At 35.3% G+C, this 27,947-nt stretch overlaps 1 protein-coding gene across 1 annotated transcript; it reads left to right on the forward strand.

Moving 5' to 3' along the window:
* On the forward strand, window positions 1-27,942 carry LOC150105542 (low-density lipoprotein receptor-related protein 12-like). Its single transcript, XM_090394876.1, has 5 exons — window positions 1-171; window positions 13,888-14,108; window positions 23,144-23,303; window positions 25,497-25,607; window positions 26,927-27,942. Exons 1-5 carry the CDS (start codon window positions 84-86, stop codon window positions 27,040-27,042), a joined length of 696 nt encoding a protein of 231 aa, XP_090251002.1. The 5' UTR covers window positions 1-83; the 3' UTR covers window positions 27,043-27,942.
* The last annotated feature ends 5 nt before the right edge of the window (window positions 27,943-27,947 follow it).

Raw genomic sequence — 27,947 nt, forward strand, 5'->3', positions numbered from 1 at the left:
ATAAGAGAACAGAGTATCTGTAGAGCTGAGTAGTTAGTATCCTTGCCTTTCTCAAGCAGTTTTATTATACTAGTCACTTAAAAATGACTTCTGACACCAGTTCAGTTATCCTTTTTAGTCTTTTCTTTGTAGCACTACACAGTGGATGCGAGTCTGTTACTTATAATAGAAGTAAGTATTCATATCCTACATCAAAACTTCCAGGTAATAGAATTAAATTAATATTAACGATGAAATGTATTCCACTGAAACTATTTTCCGATAATGCCATACACTGATCTAATTTGTAGTTAAGTCATAACGAGCCTAATATGAACATCAGTGTTCATATTAGGCTCGTGTCTACAAGCTAAGGACGAACTTTTTTTTTACCTGCATATAAAAAAACTTTCATGACTACAGTCAAATGTGGACATAAATTTATTGTCAGCATAGTAGATTTAGATTATATTACACAAAATGTGTTATAAATTTCGTACAACTTAAATTACAATACATTTTTAGCAAAAGTTAGAATTTCCTAAAAACGTAGTTAAGGAATTAATGTATATTGCTTACAGAAAACGATGTGGAGAGACATTTCAGTATAGAATATGTACACCCTGAACTCGATGCAGCTTTCACAACGTCGTGCGTACTTAGCACCAAGTGATTCAGGAGAGACAAACTGATCCACTCCTCCTCCTCCTTCAGAGCATCGATAAGGCCTTGTTTGTTTTTTGGGGGAGGTGGGATTTCAAGCAGCAATGATTCTCCCTATTGCGTCCCAAACGTGTTCTATGTGGCTGAGATCTGGGGAGTGTGTTGACCAGTCGATTCCATTAATGTACTCAGTCTCCAGAAGTATCTCCATTGCTCGTGTACGATGTGGTGTGGCATTATCATCCATAAAAATGAATCCTTCACCTATACCACCACCATGGAACAATCGAACATGACGTTGAGGAACTTCGCTGCCATATCGTTCACCAGTCATAGTCTCGTTTTCCAGCACTTGTAGCTCGGTGCACCCATTAAGCATAATGCCTCCCGTCACCATGACCTCAGCACTGCCGCATCTATCCCTTTCAAAAACATTCTAGCGATGGAAAGCAGTACCACTTTCACGACAGATCAAGTTTCGTCTAGAATTCTATGAAACACTAAAACCATTCTCATCTGTAAAGATTACATTAGCTCATTGGTATCTTGTCCATTTTGTATAGATACAACACTGAAAACGTGCTCTATTGATGCATTGTGGATAAAAAGAAGCAAACTTCAGGCCTTTGGGCGTATATGCCTACTTGTTGCAGATGTTTTGCCACAGTTTGTCTAGATATCTGTGTAACTATGCTTGAATGAAGGCCATTTGCAAGCTGACCTGCTGTGGTGCGTCGACTGAGTTTTGCTATAACAACCAAACATCTGTCTTCATGCTCCGTGGTAGAGCAAGGGCGCCTCTTAGCAAACGTCTGGAACACAATCCATCGGTTTGAAACGCTGCCAGAGCCTTGGATACAACGCTATGTAAAATTTCAAACTCTCTATCAACATCAGTAATTCTGCGGGCTTCTTCAATCTTTCCAAGAATTCTTACCTGCTTGAAATCATCTAGGATTATCTTTGAGACATTACAAGACATCCAACTTTGCAACTTTATTCTTTTACGAAAAGAGCTTCCTTCAAACACAATTCGCAGCCGTTTGGCTTTTATCCTGTTGAGTGCTACCAAGTAATCCCTTGTGCGCAATTCGAAAATTTGAATGTATACCCGCTTTCTACTCGAAATCGTCAGTTATACAAATTGCCACAAGCTGATTAGTCTGAATTTTCGGTTGTAATCTTCAGAAATATTGTTCGTTCTTAGTCTTTGGACACTAGTGTATTATTGCAATTATGTTTTCTTTTTTATTTTTAACAAGAAACGCTACAGTCAGCTCAAAAGGCGTGCTAATTCAGTTTGGTTTGCAAACTTATTTAAGCTGTTATATGGAATAGCCGCTAAAAGCAGCTTTATATCGATACTACTTTTTATAAACTTTATAGATAGAATCTCTCTCTCTCTCTCTCTCTTTGACAGAATTAAAGATCTTCCTTACCCATGTACATTAAAAAATGCAAAGTTTACTCTTTAATATAAACCAAATATTCACGCGAACTCTCATATATCAGGGAGAAAATAAACACAAAACTGACGAACCATCAGTTTTCCATAAATGTTTCGTTGAGGTCCTGAAGTAGGTTGAAATTGAAAATGTGCCATATTTGGTTTCAAATCTATGTAATCCTGAATACCTTCTCTCATTTTCAGCTATAAAGAAGATTCCAAGCTTGGACATGTGTGTCTACGGTCGGTTTAGATGAGCTTCAGAATTATAAATCAGAGTTTTTTGTTTTTTTTGAGTAAAAACTCGCTTCCCTGGCTTCTGGTTACATTTCAACCAACTGCGAAAAAGACGTAGCAAAAGTTCCTCTAATGGAAATTAGAATCAAAAAGACATTAGTCTTTTTTCTGCAGACCTAGCATGAAGTTATCATAAGCCTTCGAAGGTTTCAATACTTTGCTACAGATATTAAAGCTGACACTATTGGTTACTTCATAAATGTCACGGTTCTTTCTGAACATTCACAATACTTATTGCATTGCTGAGACCTAAATAAAATCTTTATTATTATTATCTTCAAAAATAATTAGATTTAAACAGAATTAGATTGTGGGAAAGTAGAGCCACACTACGTAGTTCCATTACTGCCAACTTACAAATCGATTTTTTTATTTATGCAAGTATTTAAGAGCAGGCATCATAAAATTGCCTGCTCTTAAATGTGGAAAATTGTCTATTTTCCACATTTCTTTCATAAAAAATATTTAAAATATGAAGATAAATTTATAATGGTTTTACTGTTTCTCGAGCAGTAGAGAAATGATTAAAAAAGGTCAAACAAATATAACATAATAATTGTTTTAGCTGCCCTTGTTATATTAAATTGTAAATATTGAAAAATAATAATAAATGAGTTTAATATGAAAATTTCAATATCATGTGAACAACTAAATGTGGGCATTTATTGATTTTATAAAAATCGTTTCTCATTTTGGAGACTGATATGAAATTAGTGTAATGCAAACGCTTTTCACGTAAGGAGTGGAGAGATGGGAAAATTAGTCTAAACGGAACGCAATATGAAATTCATCAGTCAAAAAAATTTATACTAAGATTTTCTGCTCCTTTCTCTCTCTCTCTCTCTCTCACCTTTCCGCTCGACACTATCAGACAAACCATCCTTGAAAAAAATGATAACATGATAAAATGAAAACAAGAAAAAGATAATCACTTTTGGTGACTTTGTAATGCACTTGACCTCTGATCATAAAACTTCCCTTCAAGTGACTGCGAGGTTGTTTTTATTATAATAATTTTAGCCTTCCACAAGGAGACATAAATTCGTCTAAGAAGGAGAAGCTACATAAATTCGAGTATTTGCTGCAAATATGAAAAAAAAAGGATCCGAAGCTTATTTTATGCTTTTCAGTGCAAACCTAAACACTTGAAGAACAACCACAATCAGAAAATGGCTAGTTCAGTGCTGGAAATAAAAACAGTCAGCAGAAGATGAGACGTTCACTAGTGTCGTGAAAGAATTATATTGCATTGACACCCAACTACCCTAACTTTTACTTTGTATACTCTTAGATTTTATTTTATTTTATTTTTTAAATATTATTTCTTATACACAAACCAAACAGTGCCAATATATTAAATATTACTACTTACATACTTTTTTGCCTAACCACTATACTCTAATTCAGGATAAGAGCTGTTAGGCGTTAATATCTATGTTGTTATGTATCCCATACCAAAATACTGAAAATGAAGAGAAAAAAAGATAAAATAAAAAGCGAATTTTACCTACACTTTTAGTTTTGAAGGGTGAAATGTTTTTTTCCTTCCACTTCTTCTTCTTCTTATTATTATTATATTAAACTATATAATAATAATAATAAATTATTATATTAAATTTATTATTATTATTATTATTATTATTATTATTATTATTATTATTATTATTATTATTATTATTATTATTATTATTATTATTGAGAAAGTCACAGGCTTCAAAGTCCATACAAATAAAAAGCTCGGAAGATATAGACAGGTTGCCAGAGTGAAACAAAAGACTCTAACTTAGTTCAATAAGAAGATCTCAACACAACAAAAATGAATGTGAACCATCAGATAGATGTAATTACACCAGAATACATCAGTAATTGTACTTTCGAATCTCTTGATGCATGGAAACAAAACACAGTACAAGCGAGAGGTCTCTCAATCTTGCATATTAACATCAGAAGCATCCGAAAACATTGGTTATTATTACAGGCTTATCTGAGGAATTACACTGATATTACTGATATATTAATTCTTACAGAAGTATCCATAACTAATGACGAAGCGACTGCTTTCCAAATTCCAGGCTTCCAACAACATAGGTCATGCCGCCAAACAAGAAGAGGAGGTGGATTACTAATATTTATGAAACAAAAATTAATAGCAAAAGAAATGGCCTATAAGTTTGAGCATGCTGAAACCCTCTGCCTGGAAATCATTAATACCACGAATACACAGCATCCCATAATACTAAATGCTATTTACAGGCCACCAAATCTAAACATGGTAAAATTCTTACACGAACTCAATTGCTGGCTTTCAAGCCAAGAAATATGCTCAACCGAACACCTAATGATAATTGGCGACATAAACATAAATATTGCAAATGAAAACCAGAACAACACTGTACAATACCTAGACACACTATCCATGTACAATCTAATACCAACAATAACATCATGTACTAGAGACGAAATATTCGGAAATATTATCACTGCCTCCTGTCTAGACCATATAAACGTCCGAGCATCACCAAATAGTTACACTGCATCAGTCATAAAGTGCAAAGTAGCAGACCATTACTTCACCGCTCTAAACCTGCACACCAAGACAATACCCATGCAATGTCCCACAGAAGAAAAACGACAGAAAACAATAATAGACGAAGAAATAGTCAACCACGAAATAAGAAAAACAGACTGGGAACACCTGGCATCAGATTCAGCAGATATCTTAAACAACAACATTAAACTCACACTGGAGGAAATATATAAGAAAGCTACAAAGAAAGTCCGAATTCGATCAAAAACAACACAAAATCCTTGGATAACACAAAACTTAATCCTAGAAATACACAGAAAGGACGCTTTATGGAAAGAATTAAAGCGATATCCAAATAACACAACCTTAAAAACTGAATATAAGATAACAAGGAATCGCCTTACAACACAAATCAGAAATGCAAAAAGAAGCTACTACAGAGACAAACTAACCTCCGCACAAAACAACATGAAACAAACCTGGCATCTGATTAATGAGATGCTAGATTCTGTTCCCAATACCACTGCCTCCGAAACCATAAAACACAGCTTCATGAAAGACGCAAAACCTATCCAACAACTAGCAAATGACTTTAACCAATACTTTGCAGACTCCATCCAAGAACTTCACAGAAATATTCCCCCAATCACAAAACGAGACCCTCCGCTTGGACCGCGATCAAAACAGACATTATGGTTCCCAACCATAAAAGAAGCAGAACTTCTCTCAGCAATACATCAAATCAAACCAAACAAAGGCCCAGGAATAGATGGTATCAGACCTAAAGATATAAAGCAACATGCAACTAGTTAAAGTCCTATCCTACTAAAACTAATAAATAAAATATTTAAAACAGGACAGATACCAAGTATGCTAAAGACCGCCATAATTACACCCATATACAAACAAGGAAAAAGAAATTTAATCAGCAATTACAGACCCATAGCAACATTACTAATTATCAATCAAATTATGGAGCGGATCATACTGAAGAAACTCACAGCATACACTGAGATCTTTCATATTATCCCCAAAACACAATATGGTTTTCAGAAAAATAAGGGAACAACATCTCTCTTGGAAGACTTTACAGACGTAATTAATACCGCCTTAGACAAAAACAAAATAGCCATGGTAGTCTTTATAGATCTAACCAAAGCATTCGATACACTTACACATCAAACCTTGTTAGAAAAGCTGAGGCATGTTGGAATAGACGGGCCTCTTCACAGATGGTTTACAAACTACCTCCAAAATAGAAAGCATATCACACGTATCGGATCAAACTGAAGCAGAGAGCTACCAATAACCTGTGGAGTGCCACAGGGAGCTGTACTCTCCCCAACTCTATTCAACATTTACACTCACGATATTAATCAGTTACCACTCAAAGGTAAGCTATTCCAGTACGCAGACGATACAGCAATAATATCCATCCATAATAACGCAAGCATAGCCCAAACAAATATGCAACATGATATAAATCTGATCATAGACTGGCTCACGAAAAACTCCATACACCTAAACTCAGAAAAGACAAAATTAATGATATTCAGAAATCCACTAACTCGACCAGTTGATAACAAATATATAACTATCCAACATCCACTTTCCAACACAAAAAACACACAGAACAGCAAAACCACCACAATCACTCAGGTTGAAACAATACGATACCTTGGAATTTACCTCGATGCAGATATGAACTGGAATAGCCATATAAAACATCTACACAACAAACTCCGAACAATAAGTTGCAAACTCTACAGATTAAAAGACATAGTTCCCATACGCCTAAAAACACTAATATACAAAGCACTATGCCAAAATATACTAAGATACGCTATAACAACGTATGCTTTCTGTGCACCCTACAAATTAAATAGATTAATGTCGCTACAATACAAAATGACAAAACTGATCTTTTGGGAACAAAGAGAAAATCACGGCCTTATAAACATTGCAATTGCAGAACACAAAATACTGACAGCAAAACATTTATGTCACTATGCAGCCTTGCTAAAACATTATTTCGATGCCAACTACAGGACAGTTAGAAATACATACCGTATAACAAGACCTCAGACTACTAATTATATCACATATAAATACAATAATCACTACGGAAAGGCCACGCGAAACTTCTACATCCCAGACATGATAAACAAATTACCTTTTGAATATAGAAACCTTACAAACTACAATAGCCTGAAAAGAGCTCTAAGGACATACTACAAACAAGAAACACGCACCCAAAATACCATACAAACTTAATGAAACACAATATATTCGCTCAGGCTTCCAGTTCAGCGACGCATCGGTACATTCCAATTTATTGTGTGTGGGGGGTGCGCGCGTGTGTGTGTGCGCGCGTGCGTGTGAGTGCGCGCGCGCGAATTTCTCAATCATAGATTCCGTAGCATCCTAACACAGCAAAAAAAAAAAAAAAAAAAAAAAAAAAACATAATAACCAACTGGTGTCATCCTCAGATAAGCTTACATTTAAGCTTCGAGGATGAAAGGAAAAAAAAAATTAGTTCTCATCCAAGATGTATCATATGTAACCAAACGCATGTAATGTACGTATCACAAGAAAACCAATGTATGTATTATATGTAAACCAATGTACGTAATGTAAATATCACATGTAAACAAATGTAAGTAATGTATCATATGTAAACAAATGAATGTAATGTATATAATAACTGTAACAAATGTATGCAATGTAAAAAAAAAAATTATTTTAAAAGTAAATCATGAGTTTACACCGTATGTTTGTGAAAATATGGACACATAATATTCAGATTGCATATGTGTAAATACTGTTGTATAATCACACCTTTTCAAACTTGAAAAAAAAAAAAATAGTAAACTACAACATGTAATATTATACAACTTATGTAACTCTGAACAATAAAATTGTAAATTATTATTATGATTGTTATGTAAAAAAAAAACTGTTATCATCATTACTATTTAAATCTCATTATATATAGCACAAAGTGCTGAACCTTGTAAAATAATATACTGAATAGATGATCATTGTACATATGTAAATATTTGAAAGAACAATAAAAAAATAAAAAAATAAATTATTATTATTATTATTATTATTATTATTATTATTATTATTATTATTATTATTACTAAATTGTCTTGTTCTTATTATTATTGCAATACAATCTGGTCAGACTATGCAATCATTTTTGCCTTTTCAAATCACATAAAATTTAAAACTCGTAAAGCATTTTGGGATTCACTTCATAAAAAGAATAATAAGTTTAGATTATTAACCAGAGAAATTATGGGGCTTTCAGAGTCTTGACTTAATAATGACTTTCGTGATATTGAAGTACATGAAGACATGATAACATTGTAAAAGGAGATCCAGTAAGTAAATCCTCCCTAATAAGCAATTTGATGCCATTGCTTATTAGGGAGGATTTAGACTACTACATCAATGACACACTGAATTCCTGTTCTGTACACAGTGGAAGAGAGTATGGTGCAATTTAAGCATACTTCTTCCAGGTGTACAGATCCTGCAGGCAGAGACCTGAAATATTTGCCGTCACCAACGACCTTACACAAATAGTTCACAAGCCGACCAGAATACCAGATAACTCAAATCACTCCCCAAATACCCTAGATCTCTTCCTTACCAATGGCCCTTCCAAATATACAGTGAATGTAGTTATCCCCCTGGGTAATTCTGACCACAACCAAGTGCTCATCCCCTTCCCCATGCAACAACGCTTACACAGTCACACCTTCACAAGAGTAGTCTGGCACTATAACAGTGCCAAATCGGACAGCCTTGGAGACTACTATTCTTCATTCTCATGGTTGGACTATTGTTTGCAGTCTTCCAATCCAAACATATGCACCGAACATATATAATCCTCACTGGCATGATAACATACATTCCCCACACCACTCTGAACTGAGGTCCCCTATCCAAACCCTGGTTCTCCAAAAGATGTGCCAAGGCTCTACTAATGAAAAACCAGGCATACCACAACTGGCTCAAATTAAGAACTCCATCCTCCTTCAGTGCCTATACTGAAGCCCGAAACAGATGCAAAAAATCATCAAAGAGTCAAAAACAGAATTTGAATGGGCAAAAAGCAGGAAACTTGCAGCCTGTCCAGCGGCAGCCATGCCTTTTGATCTCTTGCCAAAGCAATTGGTCGCAACTTTTGCCCTACAATACTCCCACCCCCTATCATACCCAGATGGCCTAATTGCAACATCACCAACAGAAAAAACTAATCTCCTGGCTTCACACTTTGCCTGCAATGTACGAATAACCGACAATGGCAAATGCCCCCAGTCATTCCAACTGCCCAACATACAATGCCTCCTGTATCCTTTTGCCAGAAAGAGATCATAAACCTGTTTTCAAAATTAAACACCAAAAAAGCCCCTGGTCCTGATGGCATTCCACCAATTGTCCTGAAGGTCTGTGCAGCAGAACTGACTCCTATCCTATGCCGTCTGTACACACTAGCTTACTCTAATCTAACTACCGCTTACTCTAATCTAACTACCTCACTCACCGCAATCCTATCTAAAGTGATGGAGAAAACCACCAATTCTCAACTACTACTACTCTATCTTGATGGTACCCAGCTATTAAGCGACCACCAGTACGGATTCCGCGATGCCGATCAACAGGTGATCTGCTTTCATATATCACCCATCACTGGGCATATACCATGGAAAAATTTAGTTGCACTCGATATCTCTACCCCCCCCCCCCCACCCCCCCCCCCCCCCACCCCCCCCCCCCCCCACCCCCCCCCCCCCCCACCCCCCCCCCCCCCCACCCCCCCCCCCCCCCACCCCCCCCCCCCCCCACCCCCCCCCCCCCCCACCCCCCCCCCCCCCCACCCCCCCCCCCCCCCACCCCCCCCCCCCCCCACCCCCCCCCCCCCCCACCCCCCCCCCCCCCCACCCCCCCCCCCCCCCACCCCCCCCCCCCCCCACCCCCCCCCCCCCCCACCCCCCCCCCCCCCCACCCCCCCCCCCCCCCACCCCCCCCCCCCCCCACCCCCCCCCCCCCCCACCCCCCCCCCCCCCCACCCCCCCCCCCCCCCACCCCCCCCCCCCCCCACCCCCCCCCCCCCCCACCCCCCCCCCCCCCCACCCCCCCCCCCCCCCACCCCCCCCCCCCCCCACCCCCCCCCCCCCCCACCCCCCCCCCCCCCCACCCCCCCCCCCCCCCACCCCCCCCCCCCCCCACCCCCCAAAAAAAAGTCAGTGGAAATGCTAGATCTTAAATCTCTTCGTAAATGAATAGGTTGGAGGTTAGATGAATTTTAAGGTTAATTCACCCACTTGGCGTCATCTTTAATGAGTCACTTTGATTGGCAATTGTTCCATCTGATTGGAAGTTTGCTTGTTTATAACGATGGGTCATCACATAAAGTGAAAAATCATTGACCAGCTAGTGTTCTTAGGCTCCCAAAAATTGTAATAGAAGAATTAACTGGGAATCATATCTAAAATATTCTTGAAAAGAATCATTTGCTGAGAACAGCACCTGTTTTCTGATTACGTTTTATGAGGTAATCAAAATGGAAACAGACCAAAGTAACGGCGTGATTAATTTGATTTTAGCAAATTAATCACGATTGACAGCGATCTGCATAAGAGCATACTAATTAAAATGTATAAATATGTATCGATCACCATCTAGTGAAGAAAATTGGTTGCCTGAGAGACGATAGGAGAATGATGTTTAGAGAAAAGTCTTCGAAGAGGAACCAGGTTTTAGGGAACAGTGTAACACAGAGTTGTTTAATATATTCATAAATGATCATCTACATTATTTGTTGCCATGAATTTCCTTTGGTATCATTTAATTCTATTAAAAACATCCCAAATTTTATGTCCTTACTCAATGAGTGCACCCATCAGCATTTAGATGGATACCATCACCAACAAACCGTTTTCAATTCTTAAGAAATTGATATCCTGAATTAATAAATCGAAAATCATGTTCCTCGCATAACCTGCTTAGAATCCAATGAGATGCCATTTCTCTGACCATTGATCCCTCTCGATCAAACCTGGGCATTATATTAATAAAATTTATAATTCATATTGATTTATCAGTTAATATAAGTGCCACAATTATCCTGCAAGTTTCTAAAATAAACTTACTTTCAGATGATCAGACTATTTTATTTCCACTAACAATACATACCAATTTTTTTTATATTCCTTACATAGAATTTTTTTTAAATTACTTACTCTAGCCATTGATGTAATCGGCTTAATGGAAACAGACCAACATTAATGGCTACGGCGTGATTTATTATCACCATCTAGTGATGAGATGGTTATCAGTTATTTCCACATTTAAGTGATATTATATTAACTATTACCATTTATTCGAATGCTAATACACTGGTGTCTAAAACCTAAGGACATACTATTTCTGAAGATTACCATCCCAAATTCAGACAAATCATCTTGAGGCAATTTGTGTAACTGACGATTTTGAGTAGAAAGTGGGTACACATTCAAATTTCTGAATCGCTCTCAGAGGGATCACGTGGTAGCTCAAGATAAAGGCAAACGGCTGCACTAAGTGAATTGTGTCTGAAGGAAGCTCTTTTCGTGAACGAATAAAGTTGTAAACTTGGATGTCTTTTAATGTCTCAAAGACATCACTAGATGATTTCACAAGGGGAAGAATTATTGGAAACCTTGAAGGCCGCAGAATTACCGATATTGCCAGAGAGTGTAGAATCTCACATAGTGATTCCAGGCTCCGAGCAGTGTTACAAACTAATGGAAGGTGTTCCAGACGCTTGTTAAGGGGTTGCCCTCCCTCTACCATGGAACATGAAGATAGAATTTTTGTTACAGCAACAAAACGTAATCGACGCACCTCGGTATATCAGCTTCCAAGTCGGCTCCATTCAAGCACAGGCACGAGGATATCTCGACAATCTGTGACAAGATGTCTGCGACAAGTAAGCCTGTAGTCTGCGTCCCTTTTTCTACAACTAAACGTAGAACTCGTTTCTCATGGTATTCATAAAAGTTGGACAAGACCAATCAAGACACCAATAGGCTAATGTACACTTTACAGATGAGAGTCGTTTTAGTCTTTCCTCCGATTATAGATGACAATTGATCTTGCGTGAAAATGGTACTGCTTCCCATCGCGAGAAAGTTCTTGAAAGGGATATATACGGCGGTACTTGGGTCATGGTGTGGGTAGATATTATGCTTAATGGACGCACCGAGCTACAAGTACTGAAAAAAGGGACTATAACTGGTGAACAATATTGCCACGAAATTCTTCAAAGTCACGTTCGATTGTTCCGTGGTGCTGTAGGCGAAGACTTCATTTTTATGGATGACAATGCCACACCACATCGCACGAACAGTGGAGATACTTATGAAGACCGAGGATATTAATGGAATTGAGCCGCCAGCACGTCCCCCCCCCACACACACACCATATCTAAACCACATAGAACACGTTTGGGAATGCAATAGGAATACTCCTTGCTGCTCGAAATTTTCCTTCAGAAAACAAACAAGGCGTTATTTGTTTTTGGCCCACTCCTCCCTCCTGCTCTGAGCGAGGAGTGGGCCAGTTTGTCTGAATCACTTGGTGAAATGTTATTTGGTGAAATTTTATACTAAAATGTCTCTCCGCATAGTTTCTGTAATCATTAATTCCTTAAACGTGTCCTTACGAAATTTGTAACTTCTGCCAAAAACGTATTGCAATTTAATATGTACAAAATGTGTGGCACTTTTTTTGTGTAATATAATTTCTTAGAATGCTGGCAATGAATTTATGTCCACATTTGGCTGTAGTAATGAAAATCTTTTCCTATACAGGTAAAATGTAATTCGTCCTTAGATTTTGGATACCAGTGTACGTTAAATCAGAATCTATCTAACATAGGGTTAAGCAAAGGGATCCTGATTATTAAAATCATCCTACACATTTTGTTGCTTTATTTCTATCCAGTATGTCCAGTAAAATTTATTCCCAAGTTGTGGATTTCCCTACTGGAACACTCATCTTCTACCAAATCACTGAATTTTTAATTTATCTAGATGACTGAAGCAGTGTTTCTCTTACCACTATCCCAAAGGAATTTCTTCCAGCGAAATCACTTATTTCCACACATAAGTGATATTCCATTAACTAATGCTACACCTGAATGATCTTCATGGCCTCCTCGACAATAAGTATGCTGTGTATTTCAGTCTTCTTGAACGAATTAATTTTCTATAGAGCCTCAGCGAACAACTTTGCGAGCCAATATTTGGCCACCGTTAGTATATAATAATTATAAGCCATAAGATGATAATTAAATCTCAGTAGCAGTTTTGTTAACAGCCTTCAGTGTGTTTCAGAGAAGCGTTAATTTTTTTCTTTTTTTTTTTAAACTAGATTAGGAGTTGCATGTTTTATTATCATTTTAGATATTGATAATGAATTTAGCCATAAATAAATTATTAATTTAACTGTCAGCTTTCACTGGCATTTCTATTTCTATTTATTATAAATAATCGAAGATTCTCTGTATACTTGGAAGTATCATCATTTTTATAGTTTCAGTAGCACAAGACTAAAAATACATTACAAATGTAAAATGGAACAATATTTGTTATTATCTATAGTAAAATATAGTAATGGCATCACTCCACACTAAAGGAATGAAGTGGCACAAAAATACTGTTAAGTCTCTAAATCAAAGTTCCTAAATTATTTAAGGCCTTTTCTATTCTCACGATATCTACAGAATCAAACTTTTCGTCGAAGAGATGACCCTAAAAATTACAAATGTATCAGCATCCAAATAATTTTATTCAAGATAAACAATTACGTCCCAGGATATTAAGATGCATTATTAATAACTTCATTTTACTGTAAAATAGATTTTATATAAAAAGAATGTAATAATTGTAATTCTTTTTTTTAAAATTTGTTTAGTATATGTTGAGAAGATGTGCATAGGTATACAACAGACACCAATAGTCTATCCTTTCCAACATAATGGAGCCAATTCAACAGCAATAATAACACCTCAGTCTTCATCTTCATACAATGGTAAAACATTATGTACTATCTTTCTTCAACCACCTCCGAATCACGGGATGGTTGTCGCCATCAAAAAAATAGATTTCGTGACTGGATGTAAAGACAATATAACGGTAAGTACCCTACTGTTATCATATAACTTTCAACTGTATTTTCTGTATTTTTTACTCAGAAATGTTTGTTTATAGTGGATGTTGTAAATGGTTCTTATCTATATGTTTCTGATTATTCAAATCACATTTCGGTTATTCAAACTATTATTTTTGATACATTGGGTAACATACGTACGTAATTACATTTTATTTATTCAAAATTTTTTATTTAAAGCGCTGTTTATTATAGCATGTTTAACAAAGCTCAATTTTTCATATATTCCCAGCAATCAAAAATACTAATATACTGAGATCTGTTTGCTGGCAATGATAGCACAGAAATAGAGCTTGATCTATTGCACAGAGTTTAGACTATGAAACTTCAAATTATGGTCAGCATGCAAGGGATCCCTTGATTGCGAACGTTTTACCATGTAGTAAATAGTAAAAGCATATATTAGAAAACGAAAGCGGCTAAAATATCTTTCAGGATTAACGGTACATTCTTTACAGTGCAATTAATTTTTAAGATGTGACTAAGTTGAAAATAAATATTCTTTAAAAATACATTGTAGTCTCTCCGCTTAAAAAAAAAGCAAAAAAAAAAAAAAAAGAGCCCACGAACTATTTTTTTATTCGTCTCGTAGAAGATATCGAAATGTTATTATGTTTTCTCTTTTAAGTTGTCCATCCTCTTCACCTGGTGACGTTCAAGCCGTCTTTACCGGCGTTATTCAAAAGATTTTGTCATAAAAAAAGCGTTTCATTATGTTACAGATAAGTCACGTTATTTTGTACTACGCGAAACATGGTAATGTAGTAAAAGGAATAATTATCCAATACATAAATGACATACAATGCACTCGATAAGATTTTGGAAAGGTAAAAAAATAGGTTAGAGACTTTTAAAAGAAGGTTCTTGGATTCTAACTTCTATGAAATTTGAAGTTTCCAATTCCTTTAAGCATGTATGAAACTCTTACGATGAACCTCACCCACAGGGTGTTATAAACGTATACATCAGTAGTACTGTGAATGAAAGATGGATTATCAAATCTGAGATTCTCTTGCGACTAAATAAATATCGTTTTCAAGTCACTTGAGCCTCCAATAAGCAGATAGAAGCGGTCTTTAGATTCTGATTAAAATCATCTACTACCTAGATACAGCGGACGTTTTTTGTTAACAGCTTTATCAGCTAACTCTGCTAATCTGTCCGGCTTATGCACAGAGTGATTTAAACGAATTTTGCTATTACTACTGAGAAACGAGTCATATTATTATTATTATTATTATTATTATTATTATTATTATTATTATTATTATTATTATATCATTAACAAGGAATTACTTCAACATCACCTATCGAAACAACAGAGACACATATCGTATAACACGACCTACAAAAACTCTCTACATCCCCACACCCTTCAACAACTCATACGGTTATTTTGTGAGATCACATCAGATACCCACGCAACTCAACAATCTACCAAGAAAGTTAAAACACGTAGATAGCTACAGAACATTAAAAAACGAACTCTGGAAAATATACCAACACAGTTAAGAAACCATTAACACTAATATACACATCACAAATCACTAGCATCCATTGCCTACATCCCATACATAAACAGTAGCAACAACACAAATAGTGAAGGCTAAATCCCACTCTCTTCATAAAAGCTAACCCAAGCTTCGAAGTAGGTGGGATTAACTTGCCTCACTCATCTACAAGTAATCCTTATAAACAAATGCAGAAATTTGTTTGTATAATCACTCTTTCTCAAACTTAAAAAATAATAATAAAAATAAAATTAAAAAATAAAAAATTATACAAAAAATTCTGAATCTTCATTGTTAATATTAGAAGAACATGTGTTGTAAATATATAATATAAAGGCAAAAAAAGTATTATTAAAAATTTTAATTGAAATCCAATGTAGGAATTGCAGCACTTAGTGCTGAACTATGTAAAATTATAAGGTGCAATATCACACAAGATGTTTATTGTATGTATAAATATTTTAGCAATCAATAAAATATATTAAAATAAAGAATAATAAAAACAATTATTATTATTATTATTATTATCAACACCCGACCACCATGGAGTCAGAGACTCATCGTGGGAGGTACTCACTATTGCATGCAATGCTCATCCAACCTTGTCTTTAACTGATTCAATCTGTCCACATACACAACACACTCAGGCAATGCACTGCACTCCCCAACCACCCTCCATACAAAGAACCTTCTTCTAACTCCTTTGCTCACACTATCCTTATACAGTTTCCAGCAATAGCCTTTTGTTCTACTTCCCTCTCCAATTCTATGAAAAATCTCTTCCACATCTACCTGATAACAACCCCTGACCAATTTACAGGGTGTTCGGGATAAATTTGACATATTTATAATTAATTATATTTTTCCGTAAGTTACATGTATTAACACACACTTCTCTTCATTTAAAAGTTTGGACCCTTCTTCATTCATATACAAGATGTCAGAAAGGATGGATAGCTGGAACCCACCTGAATCATGGAAGAGAATAACTTGTATCATGATGATTCGTGCCCGCCATCAAAATAAGGATATTACGACTGCTGCCCAATGCTCCCTGAATACAGTAAAAACAATCAGGCATGAACTAGAGACTTGCAATGGTGACTACGAGGATGTAGCAAGAAGAAAGATCCCTAGCAGACGATCTGATTGCGTTCGTACAGCAGAATTCCTCGCAAATCTGCAGGAACAGGTGTTGAAGAACCCTGGCATTGGAATTCGGGCTTTGTTCGTGGAGTTGCTAACTGTAGTCAAGCCCTGGATAACAAGGGTAGCCAATGGTAGGCCGTATGTATGGCAGCAGGATTCGGCCCCTTGCCACACCTCTGGGAAAAGTCAAAAATGGTTGTCTGAAAATTTCTACGACTTCACCAGTCCAAATGTTTGGCCTCCAAACTCCCCAGACCTTAACCCCATGGATTATTTTGTATGGGGCGCAGTTGAAAAAGACACCAATCGCACTTCCAGTAATACAAAAGCCCAGTTAATGGATAAAATTAAAACAGTTTTTGCGGCCCTTCCCAGGGAGACTGTAGCATCAGCTTGTTCGAGGTTCCGAAGCAGAATTGAAGCTGTGATCGATGCTAATGGTGGTTATTTTGAGTAAATCTTGTTGATAGCATTGTAATTAACTCTGCCTGTAATGTTTTTTTGTCAATTCATTAAATTTAATAGATACAAAGAAGATTTTCTTTTTCCTTACGAAACTGTCAAATTTATCCCGAACACCCTGTATATGTCTCAATCATATCCCCCCCCCCCACTTGCTCCTATTCACGAAGCTCTGCAACTTACATTCCCTTAATCTGTCCTCGTACTCAATATTCCAAAGACCACTGACTACCTTTGTGAAAAATAAATTTCATATTTTGAGTTATACATTTATTAAAATGTAAAAAGCTAACACTTATGTTTTAACTTGTTTGAAGTATGGAGTGCAATTATAGATATTCATTTATTATATATAAATGGATATCTATACATTATTTAAATAATATTCAGTAAAGTTTATTATATATTGATAATAGCTTAAAACTATTATAAATATAAAACTATTTAATATTAAAATATTATATTAGGTAACAAAAGCATAAAATAATATAAAGGAATACGATTGGCACCATAATTTGCTCATTGTAACAGCTTACAATGTTGAGGTGATTTTTTTCTGTTGTTTAATAATAACTTACCACTAAAATAATACATTTAAAAATAAAGTGATTTTCATGGAACGTTTGCATTGAAATTTAAATTGTCCATGAAATCTTAGAGGCAATTAGTCAATTGCCTATAAGAATTCTTAAAACATCAACGGAAAATTCTTGAAAAAGACATGCGTAAGAAACAAATGGTAAGTGCTTAATTAGAATGACGAATAAATTTTATTATTCTTATAAAACGTGAACAATTATAGGATATTCAAATCACATGTCATAAGATTTAAAACACTTTCTGGAAGATTTTAAAATATGAAAAAAGTAAAAATCATGAGCATTAATTTTCAAAATATGAAAATTTCAAAATTTCAAGCATAAAAGAAAGTTAATGAAGGAGTTCAGAGAAAATTTAGCATTATAACAGCAATAGTTCACGCATCTAAATTCAAGTAAGTTAAATGGATTTTCAGCCAACAAAAGCCAAAATTAGAAGACTGTTTATTTTTTGACAGAGAATATTGAGCAGGACATATGCATAAACATCGCCTGTAAATGGGAACAACTAAATAACTAATATGAGAACTTGTTCTTCTTCTTATTATTACACATATGCACCTCCACGGAGTCCGCAGACTGATCGCGAGAGTTTCATTTCAAAAACATTAATCATCAATTATCAATAGCTGTACAATACTCGTCATATTTTGCCTTGAAATCATTCGCCGACAAGAACACACAACTGACTCTAGCAATTTATTTCACTCATTAACCACTCTCCATCCTCTCTCTCTCCCATTCTCTCTCTCTCTCTCTCTCTCTCTCTCTCTCTCTCTCTCTCTCTCTCCCTTCAACAAAACTAGTCATCGCTCACTTGCTAACCACACTCTTATTTGATTTCCATGGATCACCTCTAGCTTTCCTTAGATTATTCATGAACAGAAATGTTGTCTCCACATCAATCCTATTAACTAAGCAACTTATATGTCTCTAGCATATCTCTCCTTTTCTGCAGACCAAACAGCTTCTGTAGCCCGCGAATCTTCAATATCTACTCATATAGAGCATCACATAGTCATCACACCTGCCACAGTCTTGGTCATTTCACTCAAATTAAATCTTAGTGACTAGTGGTGAGTCCTGTGGTGGCACACCACTAGTCAGTGGCCTTCTACAAGACTCTGCTTCCGTATAAACTACTCAATGGTAGTATCTCTCCAACAACCGCCCTTTTATCCACAATACCAGCTTCATGTTTATTCCCATCTGATGTAATTTATGTATCAAGATTATTCCATGCGGTATCCTATCAAACACCTTTGCGAAATCCAACAGCATCACTGTGTAGCGACTATCTTTATCTAACTCAGCTCTCACTTTATTATAAAAAGTGGGTAAGTTACCAAAGCATGAACCGTACTTCGCAAAGCCATGCTGCTCCCATACAATTTTGTATAGGAGAAGCATAAAATTCATCCCTGAATTTTGTACTGACCTAACTTCTCCAATAATTTGACCACCACTCCTTCAATGATAATTGGTCTATAATTTGCTACTTCGTTCTTGGAAACATCTTTATTCAGTGAAACTATTTTCTCTCCCTAAATTTTCCATGGATCACCTCTAGCTTTCCTTAGATTATTCATGTACTGAAATGTCTCGACATCAATCCTATAAACCTAACTAAGCAACATATGTCTCTAGCTAATTTTCTCTCCCTTACATTCCCCTGGACTAAACCCGAGCTGAGAGTCAAATTAAACAATCTAGTCAAAGGGACTACCATTTTTCCTAGTACATTCTCGTAATATACGAGCTGAGATCCCGTCCAAATCCAGAGCTGTGTTAACATCCAGTTTCTGTGATATCCTATGTAAAACCTCGACTTCTTCAATCCATACTTCGACATTAATCCCTGCCGTATTATTACTGTAATAGGAAAAACGGTATCACCTTTTTGCATACTTTTGCAAGAGAGTAAGGGTATCACCTGGATGATACTCTCTTGAAAAATGATAACTCAGTAATTCACGTAGCTTGTCTGCTTCATTCTCCGCTTTACCATCTACATTCTTCAAAACCATTCTACTGTGATCATTCTTTCTTTTACTTGCCACGTACTGAAAGAACTCTTTCGGACTATTATTGGCTCGTTCGGCTAATCTCCTCGCATACTCCGATTTTGCCTTCCTTACATACCAGTCACTCTTCTAGCCTGTGTTTTATACTGCTGCATTTTCTGGTCTCTTCTATCTATCAATAATTTTCACATGTGTCTCTTTCTTTTTAATTCCTTCTTAATTCTATAACTCATCCATTTAATTCCCAGTTTATTAATTCTCTTAACTCTTAGTATGCAGTCAGCTACTCATTCCTTCAAACACACCTTTAACACTTTCCATGCGCTACTGGGATCTTTTCTATGAAGTATATCCTCCAATGGTACAACTCCAAGGAATTTTCTAAGTTTCTCGTAATTTAGCTTTGTAATTCCACATGAAATAATATTTATTCGTAATTTGTCGGTACCAAAGATGCCCTTTGTTTGGAAAGAACCAGGTGGTTCAATTTCCGTGGCAAAGTGAGAGGAATCGTTATATAAGCTTTACAACTAAAAGTACGTTATTCTGTATCGCAAAGATGTGAGTGATTTTTCTGCTCACAAAAACAATAACCAATTTCACAACGGCAACGCATATATCTACAGACTTAAAGCTACCTGTTGATGAATAGGATTATGTTTATTACAAAACTCAGTTAGTCCAGTTTGGATCTGCTGTTACTCCAGTTGCATGTTGAAATTTACGAGGGTGATCTGAAAGATTCTCGAACTAACAATGAAAAAACGAATTTATAATTTGAAAATTATTTTTCAACATAATATCCATTCCATAGAATACATTTATTCCATCGATGCTCCAGCGCCATTATCCCGTCCTTGTAGTGGTTCTCAGTAAGATTTGCAAAATACCCCTCTACAGCTGCAATCATCACTTGATTCAAAGACAAACGCTGACCAGTGAGGAAGAGTTTTAGTTTTGGGAAGAGATGGAAGTCAGAGGAAGCCAAATCTGGGGAATACAATGGATGTTCCAACAATTTATAGGGCAGATCCCTTAATTTTTCCATTGCCAAAACACCGTTGTGGGCAGGTACATTGTCCTGATGAAAGATGATTTTTTTTTATTCTGCAAAAAAAGGGTGTTTTTTCACGAATTGTTTCGCCTAGTCTGGTTAAAAGATTGGAATAATATTCCCGGATTATTCTTACCCTTTTCAAGATAATTAATAAACAAAATGCCTTTAGCATTCCAAAACACCGATGCCATGACATTTCCTGCTGATGGAACCGACTTTGTCTTATTTGACGCTAAACAACAGGCTTCTGTCCACTGTTTTGACTGCTGTTTGCATTCTGGTGTGTAATGGTGAATCCAATACTCATCTGTAGTAATAAAACGACGCAAAAAATCAGTTTTATTCTTGTTAAAATGCTCGAAGCACTATACAGATTTCCATGTGAGTGCGTTTTTGATCTACTGTGTGCAAGCGGGGTACCCATCTTCCGGAAAGCTTTTTCATTTGCAATTCTTCATGCAAAATATATCCTACACGTTCTTTTGAAATGCCTGTAGTCTCAGCAATTTCACGCACTTTGACTCGCCGTCATCCAACACCATATCGTGCAATTGATCAATGATTTATGGTGTTACACTTTTTGGACGTCCTTCACGTGGATCATCTTCAAGGCTTTTACGGCCACGTTTAAGCCCATTTCGTAATTGTCGACAACGAAGGAGAAGAGTGCCCATAAATGTTTATGAACTTCGAATGAAATTCTTTTGGCATTAAACTTTATTTTCCAAAGAATTTTATAACAGCACGATACTGAATTGTATCCATTTCAAGGGATACAAACTACCTGATAGAATGACTTGCAATTTCATATGGATGCTTATGACAGATGTACCAACTTAGAAAAAAAATACTGCCGATAGTGTTGCCATCTATGGTCGAAGCCGAGAACTTTTCAGACCATCCTCGTAGGATATAATTTTTTTGTTTTTTAAGATACCCGAAGAATTTCGACACAGTCGGACGAAAATAGATAGGTATTATAAAGGGTGAGAGAAGAAAGTAAAATGCTACTGATCTTAAGTGCAAATCTTTTAAGATGAATCTCTACAAATCGTATGTTTAGCCTGTTTGAAGAAATGATATTAAATATCCATTTCTTAAAAAACAAATATATTTAAGGTGCACTGTTTCCGAAGTGAACAATGAACTTAAAAAATACAACTTTCAGCACCGCAAATGCCTAGGCACTGCACTACTTAAAAGTGCGGTACCTAGAAATGAAAACCTTCGTCGAAAATCGAATCCGTGTGTTCGTCTCTTATTAATGCTGTCATTAAGATGTCACGAATCGAATTGAATTCTCTTCAGAGGTCAAGTTTATAAACATTTTGCAAACCCAGCTCCAACTCTGTCTCAATATTTCAGCATTCCCATTTCGAAAAGTTACACAAGTGATCACTCGATTGATGCAATAACAAAAAAGAGCCCAAAGGCCATTTATCCTAGTACTACTTTTTAAAGAAAGGATATTAAAGGCTCATTCCTTTTTAAGCCCCCCAAATAGCTGAAAAGACTTTGTTTTTTCTTTTCTTTTTTTTTTTTTCATTTGGCAACTCCGATGTTGATGGTTGTGCTCTCACAAGATTTGTACTTTCGAAGTTTGTTTCAGTATATTTGACTTGAAAACAGAATGAATATTGACTATTCATTCTTTCTTTAAATGGCATTTCCAAGGCGAATATGAAGCCTGTAGATTCAATTGTCAATTGTCAATGTATATTTTTCTGTCATTCTCGACCATTTTTTTTTTATGTCATCTAAGAAATAAGTGATTTTTCATAAACATCTCATATGCAAAACAAAATTGAAAGCATGCGGATAGCTGTACATGAAAAGCGGAGACTAATTTATCATTATTATTTTAAATACTGAATTTTCTAAATTGGCATTTGACATTTCAGCATTAGTTCCTTAATATTTTGGTTTAACTAAAAAATATGAATACTAGTTGAGTTTTGTGAAATAAAATATACTGAATTTCTTGGACTAAGAAATTCCTCTCCCTTTCCTACCTTACACATATTGGAGACTTATTGATATACTCGTAAGACGACGGAGTAGGGACAAAGTTATTGTAGACAATTACTCTATCCAGTTGCAAAGAGTAACTGTAACCTTTCAAATTCATTAAATTAAACATTAAATTGTCGTCAGATTTCCTATTCCTCATATTATTATATACCGTTTGTTTCTGTATAGATTTTAGGTAAACATGGCACTACTCTCTGTAACTACGCTAGTTTTTCAGATGAAGAAAGATCGTTTTATTCTAATGGAACGTTCAGCTTCGTCTATCATACGGAATTTGGCGATAAACGTAAAAAAGGATTTCAACTTACCGCTACAGCATATTCAAATGGTAAGTTAATGTATATATTCTTAATTTACTGGAAACTAAATAGTGTTTCTAAGCGCAGAAGTGCTAAGTTGGAATTATTTCGTAGCACATATATTGTGGTATGAGTTAAATGTGATAAAGTTATAGTGAAAATTTAAATTTTTTCTGTGACCAGTTTCATATCGAAATGAGAGCTCGTCAAATTTGAAGTCAAACTGAACAGCGGATTACGAAGATGACTTACACATAAGCTGACTGGCATATGATTTTCCCAGAATGCCATAATGTTATTTTTTTCCTTGTTTATTACGTAAATATCAGTGACAAATTACGCTTCTACCCTATTGAATAGATATTATTCTATATACGATAAACAGCTTGTATTAATGATATGATGCTTTTCACAGTAACTCAGAAAGTGACCGATATACACGATATATATATATATATATATAATTAGTTTCTCACGAAATTGAGGAAACAATAACTGACGGACTGACTAAACGACGACAAAATGGCAAATATTTTAAGAATATGAGAATTGGACCATGGAACGCACTTTCTCTTTATCGGTTTGGAGCCCTAAAATGCTACTGTAGCAGCTGGATAAAGATAACTTACATATTACTGCTATACAAGAAAAGAGATGAACGGGAGAGGGAGCCATAGAAAAGCAGAATCATATCATATTCTATTGGTGACAAAAGAAAGATCACATGTTTGGAACAGGTTTCATTGTAAAAAAGAGAATAAAACACCTTATCATGGACTGCAAAGCAAACTCACTTCGAATCTGTAGATTATGAATCGAAGGTCAGTTTTTTAACTACTACAGTTTTATCTGTGAATATGCTCCAAATGAAGAAAGGAATTCTAAAAAAAGATCTCTTTTATGATTATTTAGATAAAATTTATGAGGAATACCCAAGAAGAGATATTAAAATTATTATAGGCGATTTGAATGCTAAGATAGGCAAAGAGGATACAACAGACTAATCATTAGGAAATATAACTTACATAATGAGGCTAATTATAATGAGAAAATATTGATCAACTTTGCTTCGTCAAGAAACATGGCAGTACAATGATTAATCACAAAACATTCATAAAATGAAATAGAGTTCTACTGATGCAAACACTTTCAGCCAAATTGATCACATCTTAATAGATGCATCTATCGCATCTTAATAGACGCAATATGCTTGTCCAACTTGATGGATGTCAGATCCTACAGAGGAACGTGTATTGAAATTGATCACTATCAAGTTATATGAAGGATAAGAAGCAGAATCTCAAATGCAATGACGTATGCATCCCATGCGAGAAAGTTTAATAATACAAGCCTAAAGGATTCAGAACTCAAAGACAGATATATTAAAAAAAATTAATGAAAGCCTATCTACTCTAATTAGTTCATGAAGCCTAGGAAAATCTTAAGAATCTCGTAGCGACGACAGCTGATACATCAGGAAAAGTAGGTAGGGCTGAACATAACCACTGGTTTGACGTGGAATGTGAACTTGTGACTAGCAAAAATGAGGCATCTAGATGAATACAGTAAATGAATCATACTCATAAAGCCTAGGATCAATATTGTATGATCAGATAGGAAAAAAGACAGTGCATAAGAAGAAGAAATACTTTGAAGATGAACTTGAAGAACCAGAAACATACCAGTTTCCCAAATTAAAATAAATTAAATAGAAGCTGGAAAGACTTCCAGTCTCGAGCAACGTTAAGTAGGGATATGGAAGGCGTAATTCTGAGTGAGAACGAAATGATAGTATAAATATGGGTAGAGCATTTGGGATGAACTGATAAATACTAATATATCTGATCAGTTGGATGACATGAATAAAATGGAGAGTGGTTAAACAGAATATCTAGAAATTGAACCAGTACCAACAGTTGCTGAAGTGGAAGCATCTCTTACAAAACTTAAAACACACATATTGTAATGGACTATAATTTATTGCCTTATCTGAATTTTTCCTATTGTAAATTAGTGTTTGAAATACCGGATTTTTTGTGATAATGCAAAAAACAAAAAAACACAAAAAATTTCACAAAAAATTTTGTGAAATTTTTTGTGAAAAAAAAAAAGTTATTAAAATAACTTTTTTTTTTTTTTTGAAAATTTCATTTTTCGTCCTACGACACAGTATTCTATTGATATGATAATGTTTTGCATTTTTACTTAATGTTTTTATTTAGACAAGTGCAATGGTAAGGACAGATTTCGCTGTGCAAACAGAAAATGTATCTGGAAAAAACTGGAGTGTGATGACCATAATAACTGCGGCGACCTCTCTGATGAGAAATGTGGTATGAAATACTAATTCTGATATGTTTTCCTATTTTTAAGTATTTTTAACTATTTTTAATATTTTTTAAGACAATTTCAGTATTTTTAAGACAAATGAATGGGGTTCAATTAAATAAGTTTTTATGAATTATGTTAGTCATTGAAATTCACTGATATTCCGAAAATCAAAATATCATGAAATAAACCACACATCAGAGCAGATTAGTTTCGCCACAATGGTGTAAATATCTCTCTTTGTCCATCCAACTGTATACAAAAGAATAAATACAGACGGATGGACAAAGCGGGATAATTAACAATTGTGAAGAAACGAACCTTCTTCGATACTGAATTATTTCTTGATACATTTTCATAAAGAGTAAACACATTTCTTAACCTTCATTCTTAGATCCTTTTCACTCTTGTTTATTTTGCTTTTAAAATAAATCTATCTGCATTTTATAAAGCGCAAGTCATAATTATCCTTATTACAAATCGCTTTACAGAAAAAGACAAAATTACATATCTAAAAAAAGTTATTTGTTTAGTTATTTTTTAGATGCCAAATATCTCACTGCGCTATTCTGTAAACCAAATTTGAGCATGCTAATACACACTCTGCCTCCTTTTGGGTTGTGGCATCAGGAAATCGTAAAACCAAATTCCACACAAAATATTAAATAAATATCATTGCTTAACGAATGAGCGAACAATTTTGTGTGTGTGTGTGTGTGTGTGTGTGTGTGTGTGTGTGTGTGTGTGTGTGTGTGTGTGTGTGTGTGGGTGTGCGTGCGTGCGTGCGTGTGTGTGTGTGTGTGTGCGTGCGCGTGTGCGTGCGTGCGTGCGTGCGTGTGTGTGTGTGTGTGTGTGTGCGTGCGCGTGTGCGTGCGTGCATGCGTGTGTGTGTGTGTCAGTGCGACAGATACATTTAATTAATAAAATAATTAAAAGTAAAGCGGTTTAAGGTATCAGATAATTATTTTGGAAAACAAAGTTATTTTTTTCTTTTAAATTAAAAGTATTCTTTGAACGATATACTATAATAAGTATAATATAGTTCTTGATAATAGAGTGCTTGATAAAGTTAATATAGCAAACCTTATAATAAGAAAATAAGGTAGCAATTTCTCAAACAAAAAATACATAAAAAAATTTCTCCTCTCAAAATAAGCAATTTTTGCTGAACTGAGGAGATTAGTTTTCCAATAACTCCGAAAACACAATGCTATACTTTGAGTTATAAGCAAACTATTACTAATAGGAAATATATTCTATTTAAATAAATTCGTTTTTATAGTCCATAAAATGTTAACATCAATTTCTTTTTAATATTCTACAGGGTTGACAGGAGGAGAAATTGCTGGAGTGGTTATCGGTGTGATTATTGTCATTGTAATCATTGTTGGCTTAGGATATTTTTGCAAGACACGTCGTCCTGGTATGGTACTAACGTAACCAATCTGGTAATTAATTCCAAGTTGTACACAGATTCCATATCAATAATCCCCACAACTAACAACTGCACCATATTTATCAATTCCACGAATTTATCAATCTCCTGCATATGCAAAACAGGTCTAAATTCCTAATCATTCTGCTTGGCATTCAACGAGCTGTCTGTTATTTCACTGGTTAGGACGAACTTAAAATTTAATGAGATTAATATTTCTTTTACTCATTAAAATGAGTCAGTGTTCAGAGGTTTGGTGATATCTTCAAATTTAGTAATAATAATACATCATTAAGTCAAATGAACGGAATCCAAAGATACATTGCTTTTTAAGGAAGATCCTTGCAAGCATTCTACTAAAGAACAATCGTAATCAGAAGAGAGTAAACGTTTCGTAAGAAAATAAAACAAAAAATAAAATAGTAAAGAATGATACTAATTTGGAGAAAAGCAAACATTTAACAAAGTTTCTTCCTTTTTTCCCCCCATCCGATCCTCTTTTTCTGCTCCCTCTTGACTCTCGTTTTTATCTTAATGTTGCTCTTTTCTATATCTGTTTCAGATCTCCTTCTTCGTACGTGTGAATAAAGTATGCCCTCACTAAGGTTTCAGTGACTTCCTTTTCCAATCAATATATCTTTCATATTCAATGTAATTTATTCTTTTATTTAAAAGGTTCAATGAAATTTGTCTTTCTGATATTTACTACAAATTTATAAAATGTATACAGTAAAATGCTATTGTAATTACTGTTTCTTATACAATTCATTATGCAAAAATGAGTTAATTCTATAATGAATTAACTCATTATTTGCATAATGAATTATTCCTGACAGGCTAACCACATCAGGAAACTGAGAGAAACAAAATGTATTGAATGAATAAAATTTATAATTAAAAAAATGTTTCC

Source organism: Typopeltis vanoorti, chromosome 6, assembly GCF_054136105.1.
Source record: "Typopeltis vanoorti isolate ZY-2024b chromosome 6, IOZ_Tvanoo_1.0, whole genome shotgun sequence".
Lineage (NCBI taxonomy): Eukaryota > Metazoa > Arthropoda > Arachnida > Uropygi > Thelyphonidae > Typopeltis > Typopeltis vanoorti.